The 17682-nt window shown below is 41.1% G+C and overlaps 1 protein-coding gene across 4 annotated transcripts in view; it reads right to left on the reverse strand.

The window, feature by feature from the left end:
• Positions 1-17682, reverse strand: part of RAD50 (RAD50 double strand break repair protein) — a 62164-nt gene that overhangs the window by 16436 nt on the left and 28046 nt on the right. For all 4 annotated transcript variants that reach the window (XM_033927379.1, XM_033927376.1, XM_033927378.1 and 1 more), the window contains 9 exons: positions 14341-14516; positions 11691-11928; positions 9064-9253; positions 7397-7523; positions 5472-5665; positions 3181-3291; positions 1791-1883; positions 1578-1691; positions 719-846 (listed from right to left, as the gene is read on the reverse strand). In XM_033927379.1, coding sequence (XP_033783270.1) covers positions 719-846; positions 1578-1691; positions 1791-1883; positions 3181-3291; positions 5472-5665; positions 7397-7523; positions 9064-9253; positions 11691-11928; positions 14341-14516 — 1371 coding nt within the window. The remainder of the gene's footprint in view (positions 1-718; positions 847-1577; positions 1692-1790; positions 1884-3180; positions 3292-5471; positions 5666-7396; positions 7524-9063; positions 9254-11690; positions 11929-14340; positions 14517-17682) is intronic.

Here is a 17682-nt window from a genome sequence, read left to right on the forward strand (position 1 = left end):
CCAACTGCTGTGCAGTAAAAGGCGAACACCAAAAACCAGGGAAAATAACTGCAGAGCGGAATGTACAAGGTGCAGGAATCTTTATTAAAAGTCTATACAAAATTGTAATCCATAAAAATGGCTCTCGTATACATGGTCTGTGTTTCGGAGAAACACTCCTTCCTCAGGGGTCCGGTATGTCTGATGTATCACATATAGAGAGTCATACGGAAAACAATGTTGTAATATAAAATAATCAAAATTTTGGAATCGGAGGCAAGAAATTCTCCTTCTGGGCTATCTGCTTTGGGCACCTTTAATCTACAGACTGCACAAAATTTTCACGTGTAATTTTCCCTTTGACAACTGCTATGCTTGCAGTATTCATATACTTTTGCCCTTGGTTTTTAAATGGGTAGAGATTTTATGGGCAATAAAGTGCACAGATTTGAAATGATAATTCACATGCCTTATTTTCTGGTCCCATCCAAAACATCCCTCTCCTGCATCCAGTACACCTTCTCCAAACAAGGCTAGAAGTATATGTGTTTTGAAACTGCCTATTGTTTTAGCAAGAATCAGGGATGGCAACGTTAAGAGAGTTTATCTGCTCCGATGCTATTTATTTGCATAAACAGCCTTGAAAATTGCTCTTAATGAGCTTTAATTTAAATTTAAAAATTAACTTTTATTTCTTTGCAAATGAGGGATATACAAATTAATTCCACAAAACACTTGCCTTCTCATTTCCATGACTTTCATCTCACCCATATCCTTCAGAATTTTCTTCATTTCTTTCTCAACCTCATTTAACTCCTCTTTTCTTTTCCTTAATGTCAGGTTGTCCTGCAGCCACCTCTCCTGTACCTAGGCGCAGACATGCAGCAGTATCAGCCCAGTATAACCAAGTATCATTCTAGAAGTTTTCCAAGAATGAGGAAATCTAAACAATTATAATCAGTCACCACTGTCTTAGGTTACAGGAAAGAGTTTATGGGCGTATGGGGACAGACTTAAAGATCTCAATCTGTATACTTTGTAGGAAAGGCGGGAGAGGGGAGATATGATAGAATCGTTTAAATAATGTAATGTAATGTGCATGAGTCGAATCTCTTTAATTTTAAAGGAAACTCTGCAATGAGAGGGCATAGGATGAATTTAAGAAGTGATAGGCTCCAGAGTAATCTGAGGAAATACTTTTTTACAGAAAGGGTGGTAGATGCATGGAACAGTTTCCGAGAAGAGGTGGTGAAACAGAGACTGTATCTGAATTCAAGAGGGCCTGGGATAGGCACATGGGATCTCTCAGAGAGAGAAAGAGATAATGGTTACTGTGGATGGGCAGACTGGATGGGCCATTTGGCCTTTATCTACCATCATGTTACAATGTTTCTATAACCATAAAGTTCTATGACATCACAATGCAGCTGTAAAGAGCCTTAACCAATAGGGAGAGAAGGAGGTAGTGGATGCTGCAGATGAGCAGATTGGATGGGCCATTTGGCCTTTATCTGCCCTCGCGTTTCTAAGTTTCTAATGATGTCACTTTGGATTTTTTTTTAATGTGCATGGTATAATCACAATTACCATGGACCTACCTTCTGTGTGTCAATGTCTTGTCTGATTGTGACCATCTCTTTGTTGATCTTCTCTTTCTGTTTTTCACAGTCATTCAGCTGAGCTGTTAGTTCGTGCAGCTCATTCTCTTTTTGCTACAGAAAAAGCAGCTTTGTGAGCTCATGGCGCAATGACATCACTTTCATGCAGTCTGACCTTTTTAAATTTTTCCTTGGGCCTTGGGCTCTTCTTACCTCTTTATATTCTTCTCTTCCATCCTGAATATACTTCTCAATTTCTTTCACGAAGGACGTGATGTTTTTAATCTTTTCTCTCATATCATTTAGCTAAGATAGAAACACACGTGTCAGTGCAATGAAAAAGCCTAGACAACAGCGTAGGCTTCATTCACAGGAAGACTTGTTGACTGTGTAAATAACATCAGTTATGACATCATAGTCAATATAAACCGACAGGATCCAGTGGGCCTGGGGCCTAGTAGGAGCCAATTTTCCTTTGCCTACTTTCCTTTGCAGAATATCAGAATACCCGATATGTGTACTTAAAATTAGGCATGAGCACTTATGCCAGCTGTGGATACACGCATTACTTACAGTAGTCTAGCGTGGCCCCTGCAGACTTCTGGGATGGACCTCATCATCATTCTGCTACACACTGCCTCTCTAACCAAGCTCAGGACAGAAAGGGGAACTGGATGGGAGGGAGAGGCCATGTTTGAAGGGCAAGACGTTTCTCAATAGACAAAGAGAATGCCTTTGGAAATGCACAGCTCCCCACCCCCGCCATGAAACATCTGAAGGCGGCCTGGTGGGGATGGATGTCACCAACATGCACTGGTCACCAGGGCTGCAGCCCTGCATGGGAAAATATTTGATGGCTCTTCTTTAGATCATTAGAATCCAAACTGGCTCTGGCTTAAAAATTAGTGAAGACTACTGCAGTCGTCTATAAGTGTGAGTCCCAGGCAAACTCTGCCCGTGTACTCACCACCTTTGCAAATGCACGCTATTTAAGTTAAGCACATATTTATTGATGCCCAAATTCTGCCTCTAACTACATTTATACATGAATTTCCGGTCCTAATAATTCTCTTTCTTCCTCCCCTCTTAAAGTCTATTCAATTTGTTACCTTTGCTTAATCTTCTGTAAATCTCATAGAACTTCACGGTATTGCGGTATATAAGCTGTTATTATTATTTATTTTTCATATAGGCGTCAGGCTGATTTTGACACAAAACTTAAACTAATAGTTTTTTTATTTGACTTTTAATGGTGTTTTCAATTATCATGCCAATTAAACAATTTTAAGTTCCAGCAGAAAATGGGTAGGTACCACCTGGGCTTATATGCATAATTGGCACATGCTATAAAATTACCCCCAGTGTAACTTGTGTAAGGAAACAGATGCTGAATATTTCAGACACAGGCATATCTGATGGGATGCGTGCTGAGGTCTGCACAAAGCTACCATGAAGCTTCCAAGGTTGCATGAAGTATCTATGGTTAATGAGAATAGAGGAACCTGGAGGTTTGGGACAATGTCACAGGGTTGAGCCACTTCTGAAATCTGTGTCTCCGAGCTGAGTAACAGCAGCCATAAAAGAAAGCAACTGTTCCTCTCACCTTTTCCTGTGCTGCTTTACCGTTTCTGTTCTTTGTATCCATCAGTTCCTGTTTCTCCTGCTGCAGCTTTTCCAATGTAGTTTCCAAAGGTGAAATTTGGTCCCTAGCATCCTGAAATGAAAAAGGTCATAACAGGAAAGCAGTGGATTTCCTCTAGCTATCTCACTGTTATACACATTAGATCACAGGGGGCAATATCTAAGGGAAATTCTGTGGCTACATCAGTGCTAACCTGTAAAAAAGGAGAAATGATGTCTTAAAAGACCAGTCCAGAACCTTCAGGGTCCATCCACATGCTGGACTGGTCTCATGTGGACGCTAGGGAAGAGCCCTTTGAAAACTGGCCACCTCTATGTGAATACAAGTTTACATGTGGAAAAGGAGATGGGGACAAACAACAAAAGTATATGAGGTGCAAAGCTTTTAGGGTGCTTTTATACCCACGTTGTGTGCACTGGATGGATTTTCAAAAGGAAACTCCTTGGGGAATTTTTCTTTGAAAATCAGTTTGTGGGGTTTGCAGTTAGTTTCAAAATTGCTCTTAGTTATCATTTAAAGGAGAGTGGCCAATAGGGAGAAGAGGAGATAGTGGATGCTGCGGATGGGCCATTTGGCCTTTGTCTGCCATCATGTTTCTATAACCATAAAGCTCTATGACCTCACAATGCAGGTGGAAAGAGCCTTAGCCTATAGGAAGAGGAGATGCAAATGTTAAGAGCCTTAGCCAATAGGGAGAGGAGGAGATAGTGGATGCTGCAGATGGGCCATTTGGCCTTTGCCATCATGTTACAATGTTTCTATAACCATAAAGCTCTATGACCTCACAATGCAGGTGGAAAGAGCCTTAGCCTATAGGAAGAGGAGATGCAAATGTTAAGAGCCTTAGCCAATAGGAAGAGGAGGCGATAGTGGATGCTGCGGATGGGCCATTTGGCCTTTATCTGCCATCATGTTTCTATGGATAATTAGTGCCGTATCCAGATAGCTGGTAAGACTGAACATTCGAACAAGACAGTCAGTTCTGGTGCCACCTTGATAAGCTAACAGAATAAAGTTAGGAGATCCCTTTTGCTGTTCTAAATTTACTTATAATTATCTCTTTAGTGGACTAATATCTGGGATTACCCTCGGTCCGCCCACTGACTTCCCTGGTACTATTCGGATAAGGTCAGCGCAGTTATCTTCAGAAGCCTTAATGGAATACACCACTGAAAACCAGCAACTGGCCCCAGCGAGCGGCACTTTTCTACGAAGCCTGTTCGGTTTCAGTTTAAGAAACAATTAAAAGCTCAGCTCTTTTGTTACTGCTTTTTTGTGATCTATTAGTCGGCATTTGACGAAAAGAATCTGCTTAATTATGTTTGCTATTGTAATCTTGCGATTTATTAGGCGACATTTGAAGAGAAGAAATTGGTTATGTAGATTTAATAACATGGTTTGTTTTTATCTTATGTATTTTAATTGATGTAAACCATCTAGTCTTGAGGCGGTCCAGAGGAGGGCGACGAAAATGATAGGAGGCTTGCGCCAGAAGACGTATGAGGAGAGACTGGAAGCCCTGAATATGTCTACCCTAGAGGAAAGGAGAGACAGGGGAGATATGATTCAGACGTTCAAATACTTGAAGGGTATTAACGTAGAACAAAATCTTTTCCAGAGAAAGGAAAATGGTAAAACCAGAGGACATAATTTGAGGTTGAGGGGTGGTAGATTCAGGGGCAATGTTAGGAAATTCTACTTTACGGAGAGGGTGGTGGATGCCTGGAATGCGCTCCCGAGAGAGGTGGTGGAGAGTAAAACTGTGACTGAGTTCAAAGAAGCGTGGGATGAACACAGAAGATTTAGAATCAGAAAATAATATTAAAGATTGAACTAGGCCAGTTACTGGGCAGACTTGTACGGTCTGTGTCTGTATATGGACGTTTGGTGGAGGATGGGCTGGGGAGGGCTTCAATGGCTGGGAGGGTGTAGATGGGCTGGAGTAAGTCTTAACAGAGATTTCGGCAGTTGGAACCCAAGCACAGTACCGGGTAAAGCTTTGGATTCTTGCCCAGAAATAGCTAAGAAGAAAAAATAAAAAAATTTAAATTGAATCAGGTTGGGCAGACTGGATGGACCATTCGGGTCTTTATCTGCCGTCATCTACTATGTATGTTACTATGTAGTTTTATTGTAAAAGGGTGTAAAAAAAGTTTTAAATAAATAAATATTGGGTTGTCTATGTCTCTATCTGTTTCGCATGATATCACTGAACTAAAGGGATTAAGGAGCCTCTTGATGGCATTGCTCACCTTGATCTCCCTATGCAGAGATTTGACCTCTGTGGTCAGTTCCACAGTCTGTTCCTCCAGCTGCTGACGACGCTGCAAGTTGCTTGAGATCTGAAGTTTCTCTGATTTTATTTCATTAAGGGTACTCTTCAGCTGCTGGATCTGCTCCTGTTGATCCTGTATAAGTTTACGTTTCAGCTCAATAGTACTGGAAACTATGAGATAAATACAGATAAAGACGTAGTTAAATTTCAGGCATTTCTGACTGAGGTTTAGTTAATAATCACTAACTCTAGGAGGAAAGAATTTTTGTCTTATAGGGGCAAGTTTTCAGCTGAGATTTCCTTATAAATGTTTCGTCTCCTATCAGGGGAGTAAATATATTTTCTTTGAACCTGCCCAATTAGGTTTTTCCTTGAAGGTAAAGGAATCTCTACACAGCCCGAATGATACAGGTTATCTTATGCGGTATTTAATTTTTTTGGATAGGATAAGATCTAGCTGCTCTAATTCTTAATATTTTTTATTTTCTTTTCTATATGTCCCCCTTCCCGAGGGGCTTTATTTCATCTTGTCTCCTCTCTCCAGGTTGTGGACTGTATTAGAAGATTTCTTGTGGATGTTTAAACTTCAGTTCTTAGTTTTGTGTTATGACTAAGAGAGTATTATATTTCTGTATTTGCCTTTAAACATCTTTGTATATAGGATGTATTAAAATGATAAATAAATAAAAATAAATAAATAATAATAATCACTAACTCATCCCGGCTTCTCCCGATTTGTGGAATAATACATGTATCTTCAAAACAGTTTGGAAGAATTGGGTGAAATGGAAATAAATGAATTAGCAGATGTTGTTGTGTTTCCCCAGTACCAAACTATGCTTCTTGTTGGTTTATTTTATTGAAATTTTCTATATTACAGAAACAGAACACACTTATTACTCATTTGCCTCAAAAACTTAGGGCCTGAGATTCAAAGTTTTTTTAATGCTCCTAACTTTGACAGTTTTGCTTATAAATTGGCCTCTTTGAAAATTTACTAGGGTTGTGCATACATTTTTACTCAAAATTTCACTAAACTTTTAAATTTAAGGGCATAAAAAGTGGGTGGTAACAGGGTGGATTTAGGGCAGGGAAAGAAGTCAAAAGCTTAGCATTTTAGCACTGGCCTCATAAATTTAGACACATGAATGGCAGACCTAAATTTATATGTATCAAACAATACAAAGGAAAAGTACAAGTCCACATGTGAATGTAGCGGGAGGCAGTAAGGAAGCTGCTCAGTGCCGGGCAGCAGCGCCAAAGCGCTCTCCTGCTCGGTGGCTGCCCAGCGGCCAAAGAAACCGGTTCTCGCGGCAGCCGGTTAGCAGCTGGGCAGGAGTGTGGAAAGCTCGCTCCTGCTCGCTGCACTTCTGGATTGGCAGAGAAAGTATGATGGGCAGGGAGGGGGGCAGGGTGCACAGCCTGGGAGGGATGGAAGGGGGCAGGGTGCAGAGCCTGACAGGGGAGGGAGGAAAGGAAGGGTATGGGTGCACAGCCTGACAGGGGGAAGGGGGCTGGATGCAGTGCCTGACAGGGGGGAGGAACTGGGTGCAGGTGCTGACAGGGGAGGGAGGTATGGAGGGAAGGAAGAGGGCTGGGTGCAGTGTTTGACAGGGGAGGGAAGAGGTCCGGGTGCAGAGCTTGGCAAGTAGGGGGCTGGGTGCAGATCCTGGCAGGGCAGGGCACTTGAGTATTAAGCCGCCCAACTTATATTCAAGTCAACCATTTTTCCTCCTATTTGGGGGGAAAATGGGCGGATCGACTTATATTCGAATATATACAGTAACCTAACAAAACAACCAGCTTTGTCAAGCTATCTAGTTCATTTGCCATCTCAAAAGATAGATTTCAGAAGTTCAGATCAACAGCTGTCTGTAAATTTCCTGCTAGACTCAACTTTACCTGTATCTAGCCTGAGCTGTTTCTCTTGTTTCTCCTGGTTCACCTGTTGCACTGTGCGATTCAGATCGACTCCTTGAAGCTTTGTGGCCTGCTGTGCTATCTTTCTGTCTACATCCCGCAGCTCTGTCTAAAATTTAGAACAACACATAAGTATACTTGCTTTTTTTGGGGGTTTTTTTTTTTTTTTGCAAAAGTTACTTTCCCGGCCTACAGTGTTTCTCCTGCTTGAAACATCTTTCACCACAGATGCTGCCTACAAAATTTTCAGATTGCTTTGTTGACTGCTGGTAGGAGAGGATAGTTTTGAAAGACTCCTTGATTTTGCTTTCCAGCCAGCAGGGCATAATACAGTCAGTGGCGTAGTAGTAATAATAATAATTATTTTATTTTTTTTTTTTAATTTATAATTTTGAATACATTGCAATATCCAATAATTCAAAGGAAAAAAGGAAAATCACATAAAACAATACATAATCAAAACATACATACATAATTCCTTTTAAGCCCACATTAATGGGGAGTACATCTTACTATTTCTAATTAAATAAAGTTCAAGAAAATAAAGGACTAATTCTCGGTTCACACTAGAGAACCTTGAATCATTCCTTAAGATGGGATATTATTTATATTAATTCTCCTCAATAATTTTATTCTTATATACCGCCAAAGCCGTAGAAGTTCGAGGTGGTTTACAGCAAGAAGCGCTGGACAATCAGCGAAGAGGTTACAGTCAGAGTCAGCAATACAATCTTACATAATGAAGGAATATGAAAGCTATATAGTTCATTAGGGTTACTGGTTGAGTAGATTCTTAGTTAACAAATCGATTGAACAGACTTGTTTTTACCAGTTTTCTAAAACTGAAGTAGGATGATGAGAGCGCAAAAACGTTACTAAGCCAATCGTTCCATTTGTCTGCCTGGAAGGCAAGAGTTCTGTTCAAGAATCTTTTGTAGTGGCAGGCTTTTGTCGGATAGGAGAACAGAGGGGGGGGGGGGGTTCTGTCTACCTTGGCGCTCGCACCTCTCCTATTCTCTGCCCCAGGGCACCCCTTTGCTCCCCAATACCTTTTTATCTTTGGCGTGAGCAGCCACGAAGTAGCTGCTTGCGTCGGCTTCGGCACTCTGACGTCACTTCTGGGACCCCGCGCCTAAGAAGTGACGTTGGAGAGCGCTGAAGCTGACGCGAGCAGCTACTTCATGGCTGCTTGCGCCGAAGATAGGGGCGCTCCCTCTCCGGGCGCTGCTCAGTCCTGCTATGCTACTGAATATAGTACAGAAATGCTTAACCTTTTTTGGTTCCTGAACACTTTTATCTGATCAATGAAACCCTCACATCCCCCTTCCTAAATCACACGGTTTGTTTTAAATCTACTAAGTAACTTCATTACATATCCCTAATCCTAGTATTTTTGGAAAGAGTGAACAAGCAATTCACATCTACCCTTTCCACTCCACTCAGTATTTTATGGATCTCGATTATATCACCCCTGAGCCATCTCTTCTCAAAGCTGAAGAGCCTTTCCTCATAGGGAATTTGTCCCATCCCTTTTATCATTTTTTGTCGCCCTTCTCTGTACCTTTTCTAATTCCGTTATATCTTTTTTGAGATATGGTGACCAGAACTGCACACAGTAAAAGTGTTTGCACAAAACTTCAATTTATTACCTGGTACCGGTCCATCAGTGCAATGTCCTGCAGACACGCTTTGGCACTTTCTTCTTCTGACATAATGGTAGCCAAGAGTGTGTCCTCTTCTTCTATTTCAGTCTTTAAGTGCTGAATCTCTCTGTTTATGGAAGTCAGCTTGTTTCTCAGCTCTGGTATATCCCTCTCGAGCAAATCCGCTAAGGTTTGCCTGAACAGCAAATGGAGCATCTTTGTGTTAGGTTGCAGAAATCACAAACAGAACTGCAAATATGCTTTTGGCCCTAGAGAACACAGTGACGTTCAATCCTTAAAATGCTACTTGCTGGGAGTGTGTGCCACAGTGGTTAAAGCTACAGCCTCAGCACCCTGAGGTTGTGGGTTCAAACCCACGCTGCTCCTTGTGACCCTGGGCAAGTCACCATTACCCCAGGTACACTAGATAGATTGTGAGCCCACTGGACAGACTTGGTTTAAATTCATGTAAACCGTATTGAGCTCTCTTGGAAGAACGGGATAGAAAACTGAACAAATAAATAATAATTTTTTAAAAAGGCTTTTTTTTTTTTTATCAGTTCTGTTTTCTGATTTAAGTTTTTTTTATTGATTTTTTTCATTTAACAACAAGTGTCATAAATTTTCATACAATTATCTTAACAATACACTTGATAGTTCTATAATGTATTTTATACATAACATTTCTTATCTTATTTTTCTTATGATTTTATATGTCATATAATTGTAATTATTTTTCTAATAAAGTTATACAATATATATATTGTAATGATTTTATCAATTATTTTTAAATTTTTTAAACCTTTTTCCCCTCCCTTTATTACATTGTTTTCATATAAGAATACCATCTATTAATAATATTTATATTTATAATTTATAATAAAGAGAATAAATTTCCCTCCCATATCCCCTCCCTCCCTTCCTTCTTTAACTATTTTCTTATTATGGGAAAATGAAATTCAATTATTGCAATATTTTGTTAATGGTCCCCAAATTTTTTGAAAGGCTTTCTTGGTTTGAAAGTGGCCTTTGGACACTCACCCACCTCATTTTATAAATTTAGTGCCTCAAGATAGCGGCATATTGCTCAGGTAAGTTATAGAATACCAGCCCTTATGCACGATTGTTGCAATTATCTGTGCAAATTCTAGTCATGTGCTCAGTGGTATTCTGTAACACTGGCACGCAATACGCTTAGTTTGTAATTAAAAGAGGGTGTACACATTTACACGTGTAACTTGCAGAATACTGTAAGTTACGTGCTAAAGCAGTGTTTCCCAAGTCGGTCCTGGAGCACCCCTTTTCTAGTCAAGTTTTGAGAATATTCACAATGAATATACATGAGATTGATTTACATACACTGCCCTCCATTGTATGCAAATCTCTTTCCACAGCAGATTCGGGCAGCCGTCATCCTGCTAGAAACCAGGTGCTCAAGAGAATATTAACAACTTATTTGACTGGGTGACCAGAGAATTGGTTACAGGGAGTGTGCTAAATGTGGTGTATTTTTAGATTTTAGCAAAACCTTTGAAAGTGTTCCACACAGACGACTAATAAATAAACTGAGTGCCCTCGGGATGGGTCCCAAAGTGACGGGCTGGGTCAAGAACTGGTTGAGTGGAAGGGGACAGAGGGTAGTGGTCAATGGAGGTCTCTGAGGAAAGGGATGCTACCAGTGGTGTGCCTCAAGGTTCTGTTCTTGGGCCTGTTCTTTTTAACATTTTTGTAAATGATATTGCTGAAGGGCTGTCAGGTAAGATTTGCCTCTTGGCGGATGATACCAAAATCTGCAATAGAGTAGACACCCAGACAAAGCTTGAAGAATGGTCTGAAATTTGGCAGCTAAAATTTAGTGCTAAGAAATGCAAGGCCATGCATTTGGGCTGCAAAAATCAGAGGGAACGGTACAGTTTAGGGGTGAAGAACTTACGTGCATGACAGAAGAGCAGGACTTGGATGTGATTGTATGTGATGATCTTAAGGTGGGCAAACAGGTTGAAAAGGTGATGATGAAAGCTAGAACAATGTTAGGGTGCACAGGGAGAGGTATGGCCAGTAGGAAAAAGGAGGTATTGATGCCTCTGTATAAGACTTTGGTGAGACCTCATTTAGAATATTGTGTACAATTCTGGAGGCCGCACCTTCAAAAAGATATAAAAAGGATGGAGTTGGTCCAGAGGAAAGCTACTAAAATGGTGCATGGTCTTTGTCATAGGCGTATGGGGACAGATTTAAAGATCTCTATCTGTATACTTTGGGAGAGGGGAGATATGATAGAGACGTTTTAATACCTACATGGTGTAAATGCACACCAGTTGAGTCTCTTTCATTTGAAAGGTAGCTCTGGAATGAGAGGGCATAGGATGAAATTAAGAGGTGACAGGCTTCGGAGTTTTTTTTTTACCGAAAGGGTGGTAGATACGTAGAACAGTCTCCCAGTAGAGGTGGTGGAGACAGAGACTGTGTCTGAATTCAAGAAAGCGTGGGATAGGCACATGGGATCTCTTAGATAGAGGAAGAGATAATGGTTACTGTGGATGGGAAGACTGGGTGAGCCATTTGGCCTTTATCTGCCATCATGTTTTTATGTAACGGCCTTCGTGAGGGCTGCACAGGAGGTATGCCATTACCTTATTGGTTTCAGCCCCATCATCTCATCTCGCCTCCTCTCTCGTCTCTTCAGCTCAGTCTCTGTCGTCTTCAGTTTATCTGGCACCAGGCGCAGTTTGGACTGCATATCATTTATCACATCTTGTAATTCAGCCTCTGAAGGAAAGACCCGTTGGCAAACAGGGCAGCACGGCTGGTTCTCATCTGTCAACTGCGTAATGAATTGTGAATAAACGGCAGTTGCCCCGGCAAGCATTGCTAGAGGGGTCAGGGAGGGAGGCAAAAAGGGTCAGAAATCTATGAGTGTAGAACCTGGATTTACTGAACCATCAAAAGAAATTTCGATATACAGGATCTGATTTAGTTCATTTGGATTTCTCTATGTGATTACTGTTGAAAGTAGTCCAATTAATGGTGTACAGAAATTGCTGTTCTATTCAGAGTACCTAGAGATCAGCAGAGAGGGAGATAATCACATTAATTTCATGTACGAGGGATGTTCAATAATTCATCTACCTCAGTAGGAAAGAGAGTTTTCAAAAAATTGTGTTTTATTTTTTTCAGCTCCATACACTTTTCTTGCAAAATAATTCTTCTGTTTGACCTTCAAACCAGGCCGTCACAGCTTCTTTGACGCCTTCATCACATGAAAACTGCTGTCCATGGAGAGATTTCTTCAAAACTCAGAACAGGAAATAATCCGAGGGAGCTGGGTCAGGGCTTGATTTGCACGAGGACTCTCTTGACATCCTGTATCTTAGAATGTTAGATTTGCACTGAGCCACAACTGTGCATGAGTAACCTTGAGACATGTCACAACATGCACAAACTTGTTTCAACACGCTTGCTACTTTCTTTCATACTCAGGTAGGTTATTGAATGCCCCTCAAATTGCACTTAGCAGTCACAACCAGTCATAACTTACAAATCAAGAACACCTGATCAAATCCATTAATGTAGAGCAGAGCTTACCAAAGCTTTTTGGCTGCAGCGATGTCAGCGACCCCACTGAGATGAGTCAAAATGATATGCTTATACACTTCTGGGCTGTGTCGTGACCTTAAACACGGCATGCATGACTCCGAGGTCATAATTCAGTTTGGGAAGCACATTCAAAACACAGATCATACAATCAAATCAATTATCGTGCTCCGATATCACCATTCAGCCGATTGAAGAGTCAGGCTTTCATCTGTTTATGAAACTGTTTAACTTCTGACAACTAAATCATAATTCATAGTGATGGTGGCAATCACAAACCCTAGCAGCGAGGGTGTATCAGCCTTTGCCAAACAGCAACATCAAGCGGTCAGATTTAGGATTTATGATTGCAGGTTCAGGAAGGGGCCCCTAGTGTATGGCCCTCAGCTAAGGATGATTTTTGCAATGAGGGGTTCAGTGAGCTGGGAAGGAGCCAAAAATAGGAGATAAAATTCTAGGATATTTGTGAAGGAAGGCTCAAAAAATCATGGGATGAACACTGAGAATCTCGAATCAGAAAAAATTAAGGCCGGTACTGGACAGACAGACTTGCGTGGTCTATGTCCGTATGGTTGAGGATGGGCTCGGGAGGGTTTCAATGGGCTGGAGTGAGCTTTGATGGAGACTCCAGTAGATAGAACCCAAGCACACTACCGGGCAGGGCTCTGGGTTTCTGGCCCAGAAATATCTAAGAAAAAGGACCATTTAAATTCAATGATTAATGTTTGGGCAGACTGGATGGACCATTCTGGTCTTTTACTATGTTACTATCTGTAGAATTTCATGCACCATTACATATGAGTTTTCCTCAAGCAGATGCATTTTTTTTTTAAACAGGACATCTGTCTTCTGCTACTAGGTATCACTGTTGTTCAATGATTAGGACTCCTCAAGTTGTCTTCCACTCTCCTGACCCCAAAGGAGTCTCTGCAGAAGCCCAGGAAGTGGAAGACTTAGCCTACAAATCAAACCCAGGTTCCTGCCCTGTGCATTCTTCAGGCAGCAGCACATGTGAATTGACTTGTCATCTCAGTCAACTAAAAGTAAATAAAACAATTATGTACATATAAATCATCATACACTTAATCCCATAAATATAGTTTTTCCTATCTTTTGCCATATATGTGACCAATATTTGTATATAGCTTATATGGACCAAGTAGAGCTGTCTTTAATTACTGTATATACTCAAATATAAACAGATTTTTGGGCCCAAAAATGGGGGTCTCGGTTTATATTCAAGTTAACCTCATCCCGCACCTACCGTGGGCCTCCAGTACTGCCATGGTGGGCCACTGGTGTGGGGAGCCGGAGTTGCCCTCAATCCCTCCCTCCAGGTGACTTTGTGCAACTAGGCCACCCCTCCCCTCCCGATCCCCCTGCAGGTCTATCTTAGGTCCTTGGTGATCCAGCGGTGAGGCGGGGCAGGAGTGAAAAAATGACTGCTGCGAGATCCCGCGACAAACTTCACGAGACTTTTTTTTACTCCTTTTTTGGGGGAAAAAGGTTACCTTGGTTTATATTTGGATCAGTTTATAGTCGAGTATATAAGGTAGCAGCAGTAATAACCATGTTCCATTAATTATCAGTACTTGCACTGTGAAAACAACTTAGAAGAGAGAGTCTATCTTTTAAAATTAAGAGACTCTGTTTTGGTTTTAACATCTGGTTAAATAATGTCCAACTCACCCCGCTGCTTTGATGACTTTTCAATTTCATCCTGAAGCCGGCTAAGGTCACTCTCAAAGTCTTGGCTTCCACAAACGTCAAGAAGCTTCTCTTCATAACTGGTTGACTGTTCTTCCTTCTGTCTTAACTCTGTGCTGATGTGATTCTTGTTCTGCTCTGCAGAGGCCAGAGCTTTGCTGAAAGGAGGAGGATAAGTGGTCTAATTGCAAGTGAAACATTTTAAACAAGCATTTTTCAATGCATATAAGCCCCACACTCCCAATGAAAAAAATTCAAAACACTGCATGTAGAACCTACTGATGTGAACCACTAAAGCCAAATCTTCAGAGACTGGCCAAATCCTCTGATCCAAAGTCTCCACCAGGGTTCTCGTTGAGACTCAGCACTCAGAAAGGCAGTTTGCATTCTAAGCGCGCTCCAGGTTGCCCAAAATGTATTGGTCAGGACTTTGTTTAGATTGGAAAGACGGGAGCATGTGACAGAATATTATGCAAGCTTGTACTGGTTGAAGGTGAGGAATAGGATATGCTACAAGTGATTGTTAGCTGTTTACAAGTGTCTGTACAATCTAGCTCCCAAACATCTTGTGCAGAGTATTCTGCCACAGGGGCTGTCACGCTTGCTTCAGTCTGCAGAACACTTAGAAAGAAACATAGAAAGATGACAGCAGAAAAGGGCCAAAGCCTATCAAGTCTGCCCACTTCATTAACCCTCCCCAAACTACCCCCCAAGGGGTCACTCACAGGTGGCATCACCTCTACACTGCCCTCGATGAGATCTGACGTGGGCATCCCATTTTTTTCTTAAAATCTTGTATGCTGCTGGCCATGATCACTTGCTCCGGGAGTTCGTTCCAATGGTCTACCACTCTTTCTGTGAAGAAGTACTTCCTGGTTTCCCCATGAAATTTCCCGCCTGCATATCCCATCTGTAAGAGAGCTGAGGCTTACATCATCCAGGGATAGTACTTTCTGCTGTATTGGGCCCAAAAAAATGGAATAATCTCCCTGGGTATATTTGTCAACAACAGAATATACAAAATTTTAAGAGATTGCTTAAACGGCACCTCTTTTGCCTGATGAAATACAGGGTATGAGATTCAACGAATAACGAAGAATAGTGATCGCTGACAGGAAGGTGCTGGTCACCAATGTTTTATTGTCTGGTATTTTGTTTGTTTTGCATTTTTAGATGTAATTTTGTGTTTTGCATGTCGTTTGTAACCTAAGTGACGTGAACAAAAATCTGCCCTTTTAAATTCGGACTGCCACAGGCAGAAACCAAAACACAGGCCATATTTGGTCCAGAGTGAACTCACTGGAGCTTCTGGCTCACAGAAAATGTGCCTGGCACCTTACCTAAAGGCTTGGTTTGAAATGCTGGAAAGGGTATAGATTTCTGCTTTTGTGGTCTATGATGTCCTGTGGTACAAATGTGCTCCTGAGTCCAAATAAGGGTTCTGTGACCCCCTCCCCCCAGGCCTAGACTGTGGGTGCTGACATTTACACAAGCTTGGGAGCCAGCTTACATGTTAGCGTTACTAATACAGTACATGTGTATTTTTTAAAAAATATATATGTGCAAATGCAGCTCCGCTGAAACCCTTGGGATTTCGGTACTTAAGGATAATTCTTGACCCGCAGTTATCTATTAGGCAACATATCTTAAATCTTATCAGGAAAGTCTATTTTAAGTTACAACTTTTGAACAGGCTATACCGCTATTTGCCTTGGAACGATTATAAAACAGCCCTTCAATGGACTACTGTAACATAGCATTGTTGGGCATGCCTCAGATTGTGTTGAGCTCATTACAAGTAGCTCAAAATTCTATTATTAAAACTCTGTTTAGGCTGAAAAAACATGATCACGTGTTCGAGTTCTATTATAAGCTGTATTGGCTGAAAATTGAGTTTTGGATCAGATATAAGCTCTTACTTTTGATCTATCTGAGCGTATGGGGTTGTGCCCCTAGTTAACTGGTGCAGTGTGTAACCTCATATTTCCCTACCAGTTACGCTCTTCGACGCAGTGTGACCTGGCGATACCAGCAAGAAGAGAGGTCAAATTGCAGAGTCAGGACAGGGGATTTCTCCTGTGCTGTCCCTGAATAGCGGAATAGACTTCCATCCTATATTAAGAAGTAGGGAAGGGTAGGGGAATTCAAAAAATTACTGAAACGACACCTGTTTTGTCTTATGAAGTATGCAGGCCGAGTCTGGTTGGTGTATTGGTGTTTAATGTGAAATTTAATATGCAATAATTTAGCTCTGTGGATATGATGGATCTTGGTTTATGTACTGCAATTTTTTTTTTCTTTTTAAATGTTTGTATGTAATTTTATTGTGTGTTATTTTGTGTTCTACTTTGATAAAGGCGGAATATAAATAAACAAACAAAGCAAACATGCCTTTTCTACATGTACATACATACTGGTTTACACTGTGTATATTTAAGGTGTGACCTGATTTTCTTAAAGGTGTTTTACACATGAGAAAGGTTTATAAATTACCCTCCTGTAGCACTACTAGTAGTCCATGATTTCTTTAGACCACTAGCTTTTCTCCATTACCCTCCCCATTTTCCCCCCACCCACCCCAGAAATCATCAAACCATAGGGGAGGCTCATTGGGGTGGGCAGACTAGATGGGCCGTGGCCCTTATCTGCCGTCTATTTCTATGTTTCTATACACATCAGAGCCTGCACTTCATAAGTCCGGCACCATTTCAAGTCGCCAACACTCATCTCAATCTGGTGTGTCCTCCGCTTGTCAGACAAAATCTCCATGGTGCTCAAGGTACCTCTGGGGTAATTTTATTTTAAAAAAGGCACATATGTAAATTTTCTAGAAATAGGTGAAAATGATGTGCTCAGGTGCTCTATTGTAAGGCAATCCTAATACCTTACGGGACAGGCCAACATGTGTTAGAATTAGATGTCTTGAAAGTACAGCACCCACAAGGGATTTGCTGCTTAAAATTCACTTGGAGGCCCTTTAGTGATGTGTTTGGGATACAACATTAGGACCTGCAGAAGTCCGCAACCTTTTTTTGTACTATTCATGGAACAAGGGACGAAAGAATCAGTCAACAGAAAAGAAAACCAGAAAATCCAAAGTTTCTCCCTACAGTGGTCAAAGATAAAATCAAATCTGCCTGTTTTTTAGGTTGAAATGGAAACAACAGAAAAATGCAACTGCTCAAAAAAATCCCCCGCAAAGTCCTGCTTCCACAAGCATTTAAAACCAGGAAGCTAAAATTCACAATCTAAGAACCTGCAGCCAAACTAGTTCAGAGTTTCTAAGAAGACCAATGATGTTCCAAAGCAAGATAAAAATCTCAG

Source organism: Geotrypetes seraphini, chromosome 18 (assembly GCF_902459505.1).
Source record: "Geotrypetes seraphini chromosome 18, aGeoSer1.1, whole genome shotgun sequence".
Lineage (NCBI taxonomy): Eukaryota > Metazoa > Chordata > Amphibia > Gymnophiona > Dermophiidae > Geotrypetes > Geotrypetes seraphini.